The sequence below is a fragment of the Carcharodon carcharias genome, chromosome 30 (assembly GCF_017639515.1).
Source record: "Carcharodon carcharias isolate sCarCar2 chromosome 30, sCarCar2.pri, whole genome shotgun sequence".
Lineage (NCBI taxonomy): Eukaryota > Metazoa > Chordata > Chondrichthyes > Lamniformes > Lamnidae > Carcharodon > Carcharodon carcharias.
The window spans coordinates 12057179-12072175 of NC_054496.1; the positions used below are offsets into that span (position 1 = coordinate 12057179).

At 42.5% G+C, this 14997-nt stretch overlaps 1 protein-coding gene across 1 annotated transcript in view; it reads right to left on the reverse strand.

Annotated features, from left to right (window-relative positions):
- Positions 1 to 10397, reverse strand: part of LOC121271144 (tetraspanin-1-like) — a 30771-nt gene extending 20374 nt beyond the window's left edge. Inside the window, exons 1-3 of the mRNA XM_041176899.1 lie at positions 10341 to 10397; positions 4922 to 5128; positions 532 to 606 (exon numbers count right to left, since the gene is read on the reverse strand). Coding sequence (XP_041032833.1) covers positions 532 to 606; positions 4922 to 5128; positions 10341 to 10397 — 339 coding nt within the window. The remainder of the gene's footprint in view (positions 1 to 531; positions 607 to 4921; positions 5129 to 10340) is intronic.
- Between the last annotated feature and the right edge of the window lie 4600 nt (positions 10398 to 14997).

A 14997-nucleotide genomic window follows, 5' to 3' on the forward strand; every position in this document is an offset into this window, starting at 1 on the left:
TTGAGGTGAGATTTAATTGAGGTGTATCAAATTATGGGGGGCCTTCAGAGGATGCAGAAGGCCTATTTTCTTAGCAGAGAGGTCAATAACCAGCGGGATTTAAAGTAATTGGTTGAAGGATTAGAGGGGAGTTGGGAATTTTTTTCACCCAGAGGGTGGTGGTGGTCTGGAATTCATTGTTTGAATAGCAGGCAGAAACCCTGATCACATTTAAAAAAAATACTTGAACCTGTAATTGAAATGCTATGATGTTCAGGGCTATGGGCCAAGATTTGGGAAGTGGGATTAAGCTGGATATCTCATTTTTTGACCAACACAAATACGATGGGCCAAATGGCCTCTTTCTGTGCCGTAAATTCATATGACTCTATGATTGATCAATATGCTTCGTTAAATGCGGCCTTCAGCTCCTGAACTATATTTCTTGCTGCCTTATTGTGCAATCTATACGTGCATCTCCTAAATGTTTTTTTCTTCCCTGGATGACATTGCTCTAATATCATTGAACCATTTTATTTCAGAGATACTTACCAAGCCAGAAAATGCAAGGATAACCACAGCACCCACAACCTGAGCGATGAAGATCAGCAGTATTATGATGAAAAACTAAAAGGAGAAAGAGCAAAAATCAACACTTCTGCCTTTTAATTTACTGGTACCTTGGGAAATCAAGGTACTTTAAAAACATTCTTGTTTGTACAGTTGGCAAAATAACAACAGATGAGAGCAGTGGACTGATGCATTAACCCTACTAGTCACCATGCACACAGAAAAACCTAAGGGAGCTTGCCAGAAGACTGAGCCAGAAATTCTCTATTGCTGAATTTGTGATCCAAAGTTCAACAAATAAAGCTTAATTTTTTTCTTTATTCATTCATGGGATGTGGGTGTTGGCTAGGCCAACACTTATTGCCCATCCCTAATTACCCTTGAACTGAGTGGCTTGCTAGATATTTCAGAGGGCAGTTAAGAGTTGCTGTGGGTCTGGAGTCACTTGTAGGCCTGACCAGTTAAGGACAGCAGATTTCATCCCCTAAATAAAGATGGCAGGTTTCCTTCCCTGAAGGATATTAATGAACCAGGTGGTTTTTTTACGACAATCAATGATGGTTTCGCAGTCACCATAACTGAGACTAGTGGCAGAATTTTCTGGTTGGCATGTGGGGACAGGCCCAACACGCCGACACACAAAATGATGCAGGATGATGTCAGGCTTGCATCCGGACATCGTCACGCGCCATCATGATATTGCGTTTGGCGGGCATGTGCCGGAGTCAGCTGCGCGCCTGATGAAATGTAAACGGCCTATTAAGGCCATTAAGAAATTAATTGAACCACTTGTGAACGCTGCCCGTCCAACCTTAAGGTTGGCGGGCAGGCGAAAAGCCCAAGTGGCCTTCACGTTTTTCAGGAAACCTCATCCACGAGCGGAATGAGGTTTCCTAAAGCGTTTATTAAATAAATAAATTAATTAATTTTCGAAAATATAAAAACATGTCCCCACTCATGTGACACGCTCACATGAGGCGACATGGTTAATAATTTTTTAAATCATTTCTTTAATTATTTTAATAATGCCTCAGGGAGATTGCTGCGCTCTTTAATATGCATGCGCGAAAGAGCACTGGCCCTGGCTCTCCCTCCTCCCCCCGCCCGCACAGGTATGCTGAGCACTACTGGTCAAGCCCGCCTGTGTAAAATGGCAGCGCGGAGCTGATCGCGGGCAGTGAGTGGCTCCATGCTCGCCCCTGCCTGCTCCTGCCCAGCCCACCCACCAAGGCAAAGATCCTTCCCCAGCTTTTTATTCCAGATTTATTAATTTAATTCAAACTCCACCAGCTGCCATAGTGGGATTTGAACCCATGTCCCCAGACCATTAGCCTGGGCCTCTGGATGACAAGGCCAGTGACCTTACCACCAGGCCATCATCTCCCCATTATATTGTGAATTATTATGAATTTGACTAAGTTCCAAGTAATCGCTTTGTAGCAAAGAGATTCCACACACACATGAAATGGTATGGATATTAGTCTCGTCTAAAAGGCAATCTTCAATTGTAAACCAGACAATGAGTGTCAGTGCGTTAATTGATTATAAAGACATTGGGCGGGATTTTATGCACCCGCCTGCTGCTGAGATCTTCTGGTCCCGCCGCAAGTCAATGGACTTCTGGCTGGGGCGCCACCTGACCCACGATGAGTCCCACCCACAATGGGGCCTGGAAATCCCTGCCATAAAAACTGAGACTGATTCTTCCCTCATAAGACATCCACATTTGCTCATTTGCCAGGCTGTTATCACTGAGATCAGTGCTGACAAGGGATTGAATCTACAACTTTCCTGTCACTACCACACCAACATACATATCTCGTTTAGGTAGAAGTATGACCTTTACACCTGCGGAACTTGACTTTTTGTAGATGCAATGTTAATCATAAATAAGTGGTTTAGGTCTTGTTGGGAAGAAAGCACTGTCAGCAGTCACAATTTCAATCTCAAAACATTTCTTGCTCTTGTGATGTTTCCATTCATTGTCTTAGCTGTTCTTGTGTCCTTTCTAAATGAGATTGTTAAATTATAAGTAGGAACAGGAGTAGGCCATTCAGCCCATTGAGCCTGTTCTGCCATTCAATTAGATCATAGCTGGTCATCTACCACAACGCCACTTTCCCGCACTATCTCCATATCCCTTGATTTCATTGGTCTCCAGAAATCTGTTGATTTTTGTCATGAACATGCTCAATGACTGAGCTTCGACAGCTCTCTGGGGTAGAGAATTCCAAAAATTCACCACCCACTGAGTGAAGAAATTCCCCCTCACCTCAGTCTTAAATGGCCTACCTCTTATCCTGAGATTATGTCCCCTGATTTTAGACTTACCAGCAAGGGGAAACATCTTATCTACATCTACATTTGCTACTTTCCAGAATCTATAGAATTTTGAAAGATAACCACCAATGCATCCATTATCTCTCTAGCCACCTCATTCAACACTCTGGGATGAAGCTCATCTGGATTTATCAACCTTCAATCCAGTTAAAGTAGCAAGTATAACCCACTATTTAAGAAGGGAGAATGGAGAACTACAGACCTGTTAGTTTGATGTCAGTAGTGAGGAAGACATTAGAATCTATTATAAAAGATGTGATAACTGGACATTTAGAAGAGAATGGTAAAATTGGGCAGAGGCAAGATGGATTTGTGAAAGGGAAATCATGTTTGTCAAACTTCTTAGAGGTTTTTGAGGATTAATTGTAGCATTGATAAAGGAGAACCAGTGGATGTGATGTTTTTCAGAAGGCTTTTGATAAGGTCCAGCACAGGAGGTTAATAATAAAATTTGAGCACATGGGATTGAGGGAAATATGCTAGTATGGATAGAGAATTAGTTAACAGACAGAAAGCAGAGTAGGAACTAATGGATCATTCTTAGAATGGCAGGCTGTTACTGGTGGGGTACTGAAAGGATCAGTGCTAGGTCCACAGCTGTTCACAATCTATGTATATGATTTGGATGTTGGGATGAATTGTAATATTTCAAAATTTGCTGATGACACCAAACTGGGTAGGAGCTTAAGCTATGAGGAGGATGCAAGGGAGGCTTCAAGAGAACTTGGCCAGGCTAAGTGAATGAGCTAGAGCATGGCAGATGGAATATAATGTGAATAAATATGAAGTTATTCACTTTGGTATAAAAAACAGAATGTTTCTTAAACAGTGAGAGGTTGGGATGTGCAGGTGTCCAAAGGGACCTGGGTGTCCGTGTTCGAGTCACTCAAAATTAGCATGCAGGTGCAGCAAGCAATTAGGAAGGCAAATGGTATGTTGGCTTTCATCACAAGGAAATTTGAATACAGGAGTAAAGACCTTTCCTTTTGGATGTTTGTGCCTTAGAGGTACGTACATCTGTTGTAGAATGTGTGGTATTTCTTTAGTATTAGTTATTGCCTGTCTACCGTCAAATCTTTTAGTGTATTTTTCCAATCCAACATAGCCAACTTGCCTTAGTTAGTTATCATTCTCTTGATCCGTGCCCTAGTCAGATCTGCACTAATATCTCCTCTTTGCCAGATTTCCCACGCTTCCCCCCATTCCATGCAACCATTTAACCTCCTCCCAACCCATCTTTTGTTTCTTTGCTTATCCTGTTGCCACCAACTTTTTGTCTTGCACCATTATCACTTTTGTCATTTAATCACTCCTGCCCTTCACCCCATCACTAAACATTCCCCTTTCTTCTCTACTCTCGGCCCCTCTTTTACCTGGCACTATACTTGCTTAAAACCGTTAAATCTCCAGTTTTGATAAAACATCACCGACTTGAAACATGAACTCTGTTTCTCTCATCATAGACGCTGCCAGACTTGCTGTTTTCCAGCATTTACTGTTTTTATTTCTCATTTCCAACATCTGCAGTATTTTGGTTTTGACATCGCTTTTTGGCCCTCTCAGCTACAAAGAGAGGAGGCTTTCATTTTGATAGGGCTGAATTTGAAACCAGACATGAAAGGACAGAGTACGAAATCATTCAGTCAGGTCTGAATATTGAATTGGAAAGAAATATACTAATAATAACATTTTATTTTATTCAAGAAACACTTTAGCAGCCTGAACAGTGTGTTGGAACTTGCAGGGAAAATCTGTTGGAATTACTGGGGTGCAGTCCAGTGGGAAGTCCACTGACCAACAACCAGCTCTCTCTTCTCATGCAGTATAAATTGGTGTTCCCTTTACAATTTGATGTTCTTGTGACAACATGTGTCTTTTTTCAGCATTACACAGAACGTTGACTGAGCCTGAGATTTTACTGATCTGTGGGATTCGGCCACTAGGTTTTGTAACCAGCGAAGCCATCAAATGGTCCTATTACCTTTGTTCCTTAAAGCAGAACCCTGAGGTAAATGAAAGAAGTTTTACTCACTATCATCAGCATGCACTTGTTTTCCTTCACTGTTCCGTAGCATCCCAGGAACCCAATTACTACTAAGAAGCTCCCTATAGCGATGCAGAGATACCCCACATTCACTATTTGCTTCAGTTGTGGCGCCGCTTTTGACAGGATATCAATGAAGGATCCACCATCCACTTTCACCCAGATTCCAACTCCCAATATAGCAGCACCTGCAAGCTAGAAAAGACAAAAAAAAAATGACATCCTTGTTAGCGAATTGATTTGGAAAGAGTTGGTGCATTGAAGGATCTTAGTTCCAGATCAATCAATGGTAAATATAACTTCTGATTGAATATTTAAATATTTATTAAATAACATACAACATTAAATATGCTGTACACTTCAAAAAGACAATCTTTGCGTTATGCACAATCTATACCTACTTCATACCAATTATACAGGCAATGATGAGGGACACATCAAGAATACTGTTTGTAGTTTTGGTCTCCTTACGCAAGGAAGGATGTACTTGCCCGAAAGAGAGTGCAACAAAGGTTTGCTGAACTGTTTCCTGGGATGAAGAGATTATCCTCGTTGAAGGGATAGACCAGGCCTGAATCCAGGTAGTTTTGAAGAATGAAAGATGATCTAATTGAAACATATGACATTCTTAAGGGGCTTGACAGGCTAGATGCTGAGAGGTTATTTCTCTCAGCTGGGGAATCTAGAACACGGGGTAACAGTTTCAGGATAAGGGGTCAGCCATTTAGGGCTGAGATGAGGAGAAATTTCTTCACTCAAAGGGTTGTGAATCTTTGGAATTCTCTACTCCAGAGGTCTGCATAGATTTTTGGGTATGAAAGAAATTAAGTAATATGGGGATAAAGCGGAAAGGAGGAGTTGAGATAGAAAATCAGCCAAGATCTTGTTGAATTGCAGAGCAGGCTCAAAGGGCCTAATCACTCCAAGTCCTACTTCTTACATACACACAGCTGATATATAATTATATTTATTTAATTATACCATAAAATCATCATGATGCAGTCATAGTCTGTACTATACATAAAATAAATGTTATCAATGTTTTAAGTACAATGTGCATTATTTTTCCTTCTCCATAAGAAGTGCTGAGATTACCTGTGGTTCAATAAATGAGGGCATCACTATGCTTGGTCAAACAAGTTTTACCTCCTCTACACTTAGTATAGGCTTTTGCAGAGAAGGGATGTTTGTTGTTCCAATTAGATAATGGTTTAAGGAGCTTCCCAGAAAATATAATATATTGTAACATCTCCAGTCTGAAATGCTTGGGACCAAGTCATTTCTGGATTCCAGTATTTTCTGGATTAAAGAATGATGTTAGAATGCCTAACCACAAGTTTGTGAACCAGAAAACACAATAGATATACCTAAAGCATAAAACAAATATAAAGCATTATAAAGCAGCAATAAAAATTATTTTACCTATCCAATACTGTACCTTCCATGTTTCCACTTCTAAAGTACTGTACTAAAATGATGTTGTGAGTTGTTTGGGTTTGCTCAAATAATTTCTGGATAACTGGTGTTTTTGAACAATAGATTTCCTGACTGGAGAGGGTACAGTGTAAATAAATTTAACTTATATATTCTGAATTTGTAGTCTATTGTAACTGGTTCCTACAGTCAATTTTAAATTTGATGACCCCATTGTTATTTGGGAGTCACATTTACTTTGGGTTCACAAATATCCTTAAGGGAAGGAAATCTGCTGACCTTACCTGGTCTGGCCTACATGTGACACCCGATCCACAGCAATGTGGTTGACTCTTAAATGCCCTCTGAAATGGCCAACAAGCCACTCAGTTGTATCAAACCACAACACAGTCACAAAAAAGGAATGAAACCAGACGGACCGCCCGGCATCAACCTAGGTGCTGGAATCGACAACAGCAATCTCAGCCCTGTCGACCCTGCAAAGTCCTCCTGACTAACATCTGGGGGCTAGTGCCAAAATTGGGAGAGCTGTCTCATAGACTAGTCAAGTAACAGCCTGACATAGTCATAAACACAGAATCCTACCTTACAGATCATGTTCCAGACACCACCATCACCATCCCTGAGTATGCCCTGTCCCCAGCAGGACAGACCCAGCAGAGGTGGTGGCACAGTGGTATACAGTCAGGAGGGAGATGCCCATGGAGTCCTCAATATTGACTCCTGACTGCACGAAGTCTCATGGCATCAGGTCAAACATGGGCAAGATAACTTCTTGCTGATTACCACCCTCCCTCAGCTGATGAATCAGTGCTCCATGTTGAACACCACTTGGAGGAAGCACTGAGGGTTGCAAGGCACAGAATGTACTCTGGGTGGGGGACTTCAATGTCCATCACCAAGAGTGGCTCAGTAGCACCACTACAGGCCGAGCTGGCTGAGTCCTAAAAGACATAGCTGCTGGGCTGGGTCTGCGGCAGGTGGCGAGGGAACCAACAAGAGGAGAAAAAATACTTGACCTCATCCTCACCAACCTGCCTGCCACAGATGCATCTGGCCATGACAGTATCAGTATCAGTAGGAGTGACCACTGGACAATCATTGTGGAGACAAAGTCCCGCTTTCACATTGAGGACACCCTCCATTGTGCTCTGTGGCACTATCACTGTGCTAAATGGGATAGATTTCGAATAGATCCAGCAACTCAAGACTGGGCATCCATAAGGCATTGTGGGCCTTCAGCAACAGCAGAATTGTACTCAAACACAGTCTGTAACCTCTTGGCCTGGCATATCCCCACTCTCCCAGCACCATCAAGCCAGGGGATCAACACTGGTTCAGTGAAGAGTGCAGGAGGGCATGCCAGGAGCAGCACCAGGCGTACCTAAAAATGAGGTGTCAACCTGGTGAAGCTATAACACAGGACTACTTGTGTGCCAATAAGCAGCAAGTGATAGACAGAGCCAAGTGATCCCACAACCAATGGATCAGATCTAAGCTCTGCAGTCCTGCCACATCCAGTCGTGAATGGTGGTGGACAATTAAACAACTCACTGGAGGAGGAGGCTCCACAAATATCCCCATCCTCAATGATGGAGGAGCCCAGCACATCAGTGCAAAAGATAAGGCTGAAGCATTTGATACAATCTTCAGCCAGAAGTGCCAAGTGGATGATCAAACTCGGCCTCCTCCAGAGAACCCCAGCATTACAGATGCCAGTCTTCAGCCAATTCGATTCACTCCACTGGATATGAGTAAAAGGCTGAAGGCACTAGATATTGCAAAGGCTATGGGCCTCTGACAATATTCTGGCAATGGTACTGAAGACTTGTGCTCCAGAACTTGCCACGCCCCTAGCCAAGCTGTTCCAGTACAGCTACAACACTAGCATTTATCCGGCTATGTGGAAAATTGCCCAGGTATGTCACGTACACAAAAAGCAGGACAAATCCAACCCGGCCAATTACCACCCCCATTAGTCTACTCTCCATCATCATCAAAGTAATGGAAGAGGTCATCAACAGTGCTATCAAGCGGCACTTGCTTAGCAATAACCTGCTCACTGACGCCCAGTTTGGGTTCCGCCAGGGCCACTCAGCTCCTGACCTCATTACAGCCTTGGTTCAAACATGGACAAAAGAGCTGAACTCCCGAGGTGAGGTGAGAGTGACTGCTCTTGTCATCAAGGCTGCTTTTGACTAAATGTGGAATCAAGGACCCCTAGCAAAACTGGAGTCAATGGGAATTGGGGGGAAACTCTCCCCTGGTTGGAGTCATACCTAGCAGAAAGGAAGATGGTTGTGGTTGTTGGAGGTCAGTCATCTCAACTCCAGGATATCACTGCAGGAGTTCCTCAGGGTAGTGTCCTAGGCCCAATTATCTTCAGCTGCTTCATCAATGACCTTCCTTCTGTCATAAGGTCAGAAATGGGGATGTTCGCTGATGATTGCACGATGTTCAGCACCATCTGTGACTCCTCAGATACTGAAGCAGTCCATGTCCAAATGAAGCAAGACCTGGGCAATATTCAGGCTTGGGCTGACAAGTGACAAGTAACATTTGCACTACACAAGTGTCAGGCAATGACCATCTCCAACAAGAGAGAATCCAGCCATCGCCCCTTGATGTTCAATAGCATTACCATCACTGAATCCCCCATTATCAACATCCTGGGGATTACCATTTACCAGAAACTGAACTGGACTGGCCATATAAATACTGTGGCTACAAGAGCAGGTCAGAGGTTAGGAAACGTGCAACGAGTAACTCACTTCCTGACTCCCCAAAGCCTGTCCACCATCTACAAGGCACAGGTCAGGACTGTGATGGAATATTCTCCACTTGCCTGGATGAATGCAGCTCCAACAACACTCAAGAAGGTAACACCATCCAGGACAAAGCAGCCCGCTTGATTGGCACCACATCCACAAACATTCACTCCCTCCACCACTGACGCACAGTAGCAGCAGTGTGTACCATCTACAAGATGCGCTGTAGGAATTCACCAAGCCTCCTTAAACAGCACATTCCAAACCCATGACCACTACCTTCTAGAATGATAAGAGCAGCAGATAGATGGGAACATCACCACCTAGAAATTCCCCTCCAAGTCACTCACCATCCTGACTTGGAAAAATATCGCTGTTCCTTCACTGTTGCTAGGTCAAAATTCTGGAACTCCCTTCCTAACAGCACCATGGGCGTGCCTACACAACATGGACTACAGCAGTTCGAGAAGGCAGCTCACCACCACCTTCTCAAGGGCAACTAGGGATGGGCAATAAATACTGGCCCAGCCAGTGAAGCCCACATCCCGTGAATGAATTTTTAAAAAAACTTCCAGGAATATTTGGGCCACAGACTTCTGCACCTTTTAAGAATAAAGTGGATAAATGATAGGAGCAGCGGAAGATGCAAGGGCAAGAAAAGGGAACCCAGATTAGTTTTAGATTGCTCTAGCAAGTTCTCAGCACAGACATGACGGGCTGAATGGATTTATTCTATGCTGTAAATATCTATGATTCCTTCCTAACAACAAAACAAATCAGGAAACTGGAGCAAAAAAAGATCTCTGCCTGAAACAGGCAGATAAGGTTTTCTCTCTAGCAAGTTCTCCAGTTCAATTTGGTGACATAGATTTGGGCCGATAAAAGATATGGGAAATTAGGAAAACAAAGCTAAATTTGAAGAAAATTAAGAAGAATAAACTAAATTGTAACAGAACTGAAAAGAAACTATGTTGAATGAAGTATTGAGAGAATGGTCTTTCTATAATACTCGAACTTCTAAGAGTCTTCCCTATAATGTTCTCTCTTGCATTTGGGAGCCTCTAGGGTCTCCATTTGGTAATGGCACATTTTAGATAGGTCTGGACACCAAACCTGTGTTTGACCCTGTATGATTCTACACATTAGTGTTCCCAACAGTCAGCTGCACCAAGAATTTGCATTGAAATAATCATTAGGCAACTTACAAAGATGAGGCCATTGAAGCAGAACATCGTTATCTTCAAAAATTTGAAACAACCCATCTTCTGTTTATCTTCTGTTATCTGGAAATCAAAAAGACCAGTATTTTCCATACCTTTCTTAAAATAAGCAACAACAGGTATCGAACAATTTCCTTCAGACATTTCATGTTTAGAATGCCCTTTAGTAGCCTCATACAGCCAGACCCATTGGGCACTTACTAATTATGACTATGTCCCTGTGAGTAATTTCTAATTATCAAATGGCTTATGAGATAACAATTAAACAATTAGCATCAATGATAAACATGTATGATAAACCAAGTGAAGGAAGGACACACAAAGTGGCATATGAATTTTAATTCATTCAAACCAGGTCACAGATACCTCTCTTAATGCTGACAGCATTATCTCCCATGTACAAGGTTTGCTATTAATCATATACAGTACAAGAAATAAAACCTGAATCCTCCAGGCACAATTCAGCATCATATAGAAACAAGTGGTAATATTCTTGCTGGAGGAGGTAAGCTGTGAAGATACAAACTTCTTCACAGGGACGGTGGAGAAAAATCAGGGAGAAGCAATGGTCAGCTGAAAAAGCACTGGTCATAAGGCCATCTTTCCCAGGCAATCCTTAAGTAGAATTGAATTTCATAATAAATATAACCCAAAATTGATTAATAGCAATCACGATGTGGTTATACTACCTTGGATAAATAACAAAATGACTGATTCTGAAGTGGTCCACACATCTGTAATCTTCCTTTGCCTCTGAATAAATTAGGCACTGTTTTAGTAGCCCTAGTTGTTATTGAAAATACAATTATCTACAATGAAAATAAGCCTCCTGCTGACTTTGTAAAGTGCAACACAATATAATTTGAACAAAAAACTCACCAAAATGAGAATACGCTTTTCCATTCATTTAAAAACATTTAGTTCAAGGCAAGCATTGCCTGCAATTTACAGAATATAATTGGTAAATTGCAAGAGATTTCAGGCATTATTGTACAACTCAACCCTTTAAATCTCAGGTCGATAACTAACAGTTGTACTTACTGTTGCCAAGTTAAGCCATTTAGCAGGTAATGCTAGTAGCTGTTTGTATACCAGTCCCTGCATTAAGATGCACCTAGACTAGGCTGAAAAGCACTTATTGTTGTACTTTGACTATCAAGGAGCTTCTTATTAAAATAAAATGGACTAAAAACCCCCATTCAATAACTCAGTGTTGGGTTGGCAATGGGCATTTTTAAATTGCCACTGAAGCTAATGATTGGTCTGTGCTAACAAGTGGGTAGCATCAAAACAGGCACTTTGCTGGAACACAACCATCACAATACTTTCTATGCTGGTGGGAATGAAACAAGCAAGAGATGAGCCTTTTCTGTTACATTTCTTTATCCTTCCATTCGTTTTTTTCTTCATTCTTGGGATGTGAGCATCATTGGCTTAGCCAGTATTTATTATCCATCCCTAATTGCCCTTGAGAAGTTGGTGATAAGCCATCTTATGGAACTGCTGCAGTCTGTGGTGTAGGTACACCCACAGTGCTTTTAGGGGGTTTGACCCAGCGACAGCAAAGGAACACGATTATATTTCCAAATCAGGAGTGTGTGACTTGCAGGTGGTGGTGTTCCCATGCTGTTCTTGTCCTTCTAGGTGGTAGCGATCACAGGTTTGGAAGGTGGTGTCGAAGGAGTCTTGGCGTGTTGCTGCAGTGCATCTTATAGATGGTACACACTGCTGCCAGTGTGGACTGATGGTAGAGGAAATGAATTTTAAGGTGGTGGATGGGGTGCCAATCAAGTTTTTTCCTGGATGGTGTTGAGCTTCTTGATTGTTGAAGATGTACTTGTCCAGGACTTGCGGAGTCATCACACTCCAGACTTGGGCCTTGTAGATGGTGGACAGCTTTGGTGAGTCAGGAAGTGAGCTACTTGCCACAGAAATGTCCAGCTTCTGACCTGCTATTGTAGCCATACTAGTTATGTGGCTGGTCCAGATCAGTTTCTGGTCAGTGGTAACTCCCCAGGATGTTGGATTGGAGGATTCAGTAGTGGTAATGCCATTGAATGTCAAGGGGATGGTTAGATTCTCTGCTTGTTGGAGATGGTCACTGGCTGGTGCTTATGTGGCACAAATGATACATGCCACTTATCAGCCCAAAGCCTGAATGTTGTGCAAGTCTTGCTGCATTGTGGACAGGGATGGCTTCAGTATCAGAGGAATTGCAATTATCAATGAATATCCCACTTCTGACCTTATATTGCATTGATAAAGCAGCTGAAGATGGTTGAGTCTAGGACACTACCCAGAGGAACTCCTGCGGCAGTGTCCTGGGACTAAGATGATCGGCCTCCAGCAACCACAACCATTTATCTCCTTTGTGTTAAGTATGACTCCAACCAGTGTGGAATTTTCCCCGATTCCCATTGACTTGAATTTTGCTAGGGCTCTTTGATGCCACACTTGGTCAAATGCTGCCTTGATGCCAAGGGCAATCACTCTCACTTCACCTCTTGAGCTCAGCTCTTTTGTCCATATTTGGATCAAAGCTGCAATGAGATCTAGAGTCAAGAGGCCCTGGTGGAACAAAAGCATCGGTGAGCAGATTGTTGCTGAGTGATTTTTGACAGTACTGTCGATACACCTTCCATCACATTGCTGATAATTGAGAATAGGCTGATGGAGGCATAATTGGCCAAAATGGATTTGTCTTGTTTTTTGTGGACATATCTGAGAAAACTTTGTTGGATAGATGCCAATGTTGTAGCTGTACTGGAACAGATTGGCTAGGGGTGCAACTAGTTCTGAAGCACAAGCCTTCAGTACTACTGCTGGGATGTTGTCAGGGCCCTTAGCCTTTGCTGTATCTGGTGCCATCAGCCATTTCTTGATATCACATGTAGTGAATTGAATAATCTGAAGATTAGCACCTATGATGGTGGGGGCCGTGGGAGGAGGCCGAGATGGATCATCCACTGGGCACTTCTGGCTGAAGATGATTGCAAAAGCTTCAACTTTGTCTTTTGCACTGACATGCTGGGCTCCACCATCATTGAGAATGGGGATGTTTTTGGAGCCTCCTCCAAAACTATTCATGACTGCATTTGGCAGGACTAGAAAACTTTAATCTAATCTGTTGGCTCTGTCTGTCACATGATGCTTCCACTTTTAGGCATGCGTAAAGTCCTGTGTTGTAGCTTCATCAGGTTGGCAAATCATTTTTCGATAGCCTGCTTTTGCTCCTAGAATGTCCTCCTACACTCTTTATTGAGCCATGGTTGGTCCTTGGCTTAATGGTAATGGTGGAGTGAGGGACATGCCACGCCATACGATCACAGATTGTGGTAGAATACAATTCTGCTGCTGCTGATGTCCCACAGCACCTCATGGATGGCCAGTTTTGAGCAGGCAAATTTGTTCTAACTCTATCCCATCTTAGCATGGTATCACTTCCACACAGCATGATGAGGGGTGTCCTTGTGTGAAGACGTGACTTCACCTTCATAAGGATTGTGCAGTGGTCACTCTTACCAGTATTGCCATGGGCAGATGTATCTGCAACAGGTAAATTGGTAAGGATGAAGTCAAGTAAGTTTTTCCCTTTTGTTGGTTCACTCACCATCTGCCGCAGGGTCAGTCTGGCAGATATGTTCTTCGGAACTCAGCCAGCTTAGTCAGTAGTGGTGCTACCACACTCTTGGTGTTGGACACTTAAGTCTCCCGCCCATCTTCTCTTGAATAAAATGTGGTAGAAACACATTCACTGTCTAACTGGTTACCACCAACCCACAGGTAAGTTGAATCATTAATGTTTAGAAGATAGATGTCTTGGAATCTAAATCTTACTGGCAAAATCCCCAATGGAACCAATTTAAGCAAAACATTGATCATTTGACTGAAATATTAGTGAATTCTCAGTGAAGATTCAAAGACCACAAGATGCAGCATATGCAAGATTAGGAAACAGAAACTTCTACAATATGTATATAATCATCTACTCCATAGCTAGGATGAGATACAAGACTCTACAAAGAACCCTGTAAACCATAACAATTAGAAATCTAATGCTTGGGGCTTAGCAGCATATAGAAGGTAATTTGTTAACTGTATGAAATTGGACTGTTTGATACCAAAGCAGGCTTGAGAATCGCATTGATTCAGTCCTTGGATGATATTGATGTGGAACCAATGTGGGAGAGAGAAAATTAATCAACTAGGGTTTTTTGACTGCCATCCAGTTACCCCTGCTTTAGTGTCTGTATATTGATGTTGGATGAGCACAGAATGGAGCTGAGCTCTGATGAGCCTCTGGCAGCATTTTCTGCCACCATTCAGTGGGGTTAGGGTCAATGACAAATGTACACTAGGATAAGGTGGTGCAGAGTTGTTGGTGCTCATGTAATCGGACCCTTGCAATATTCAGCATCTTCAAGTGGGGAGAGCAGAGAATGTTAACTTCTCAGCAGCACTGTTGAGCTGCTAATTCACTCGAGGCTGATCTTGATCTGTTACAGTTACCTCTCATTTACTGATCTGCCTGGCTAAAGACAATTGCATTCAACATCGAATTCTGATCATTGAATTATTACAGCGGAACAAGTATAATTTTCAAAACAATGCAATACAATGAACTATGACTGCACAGATGTAA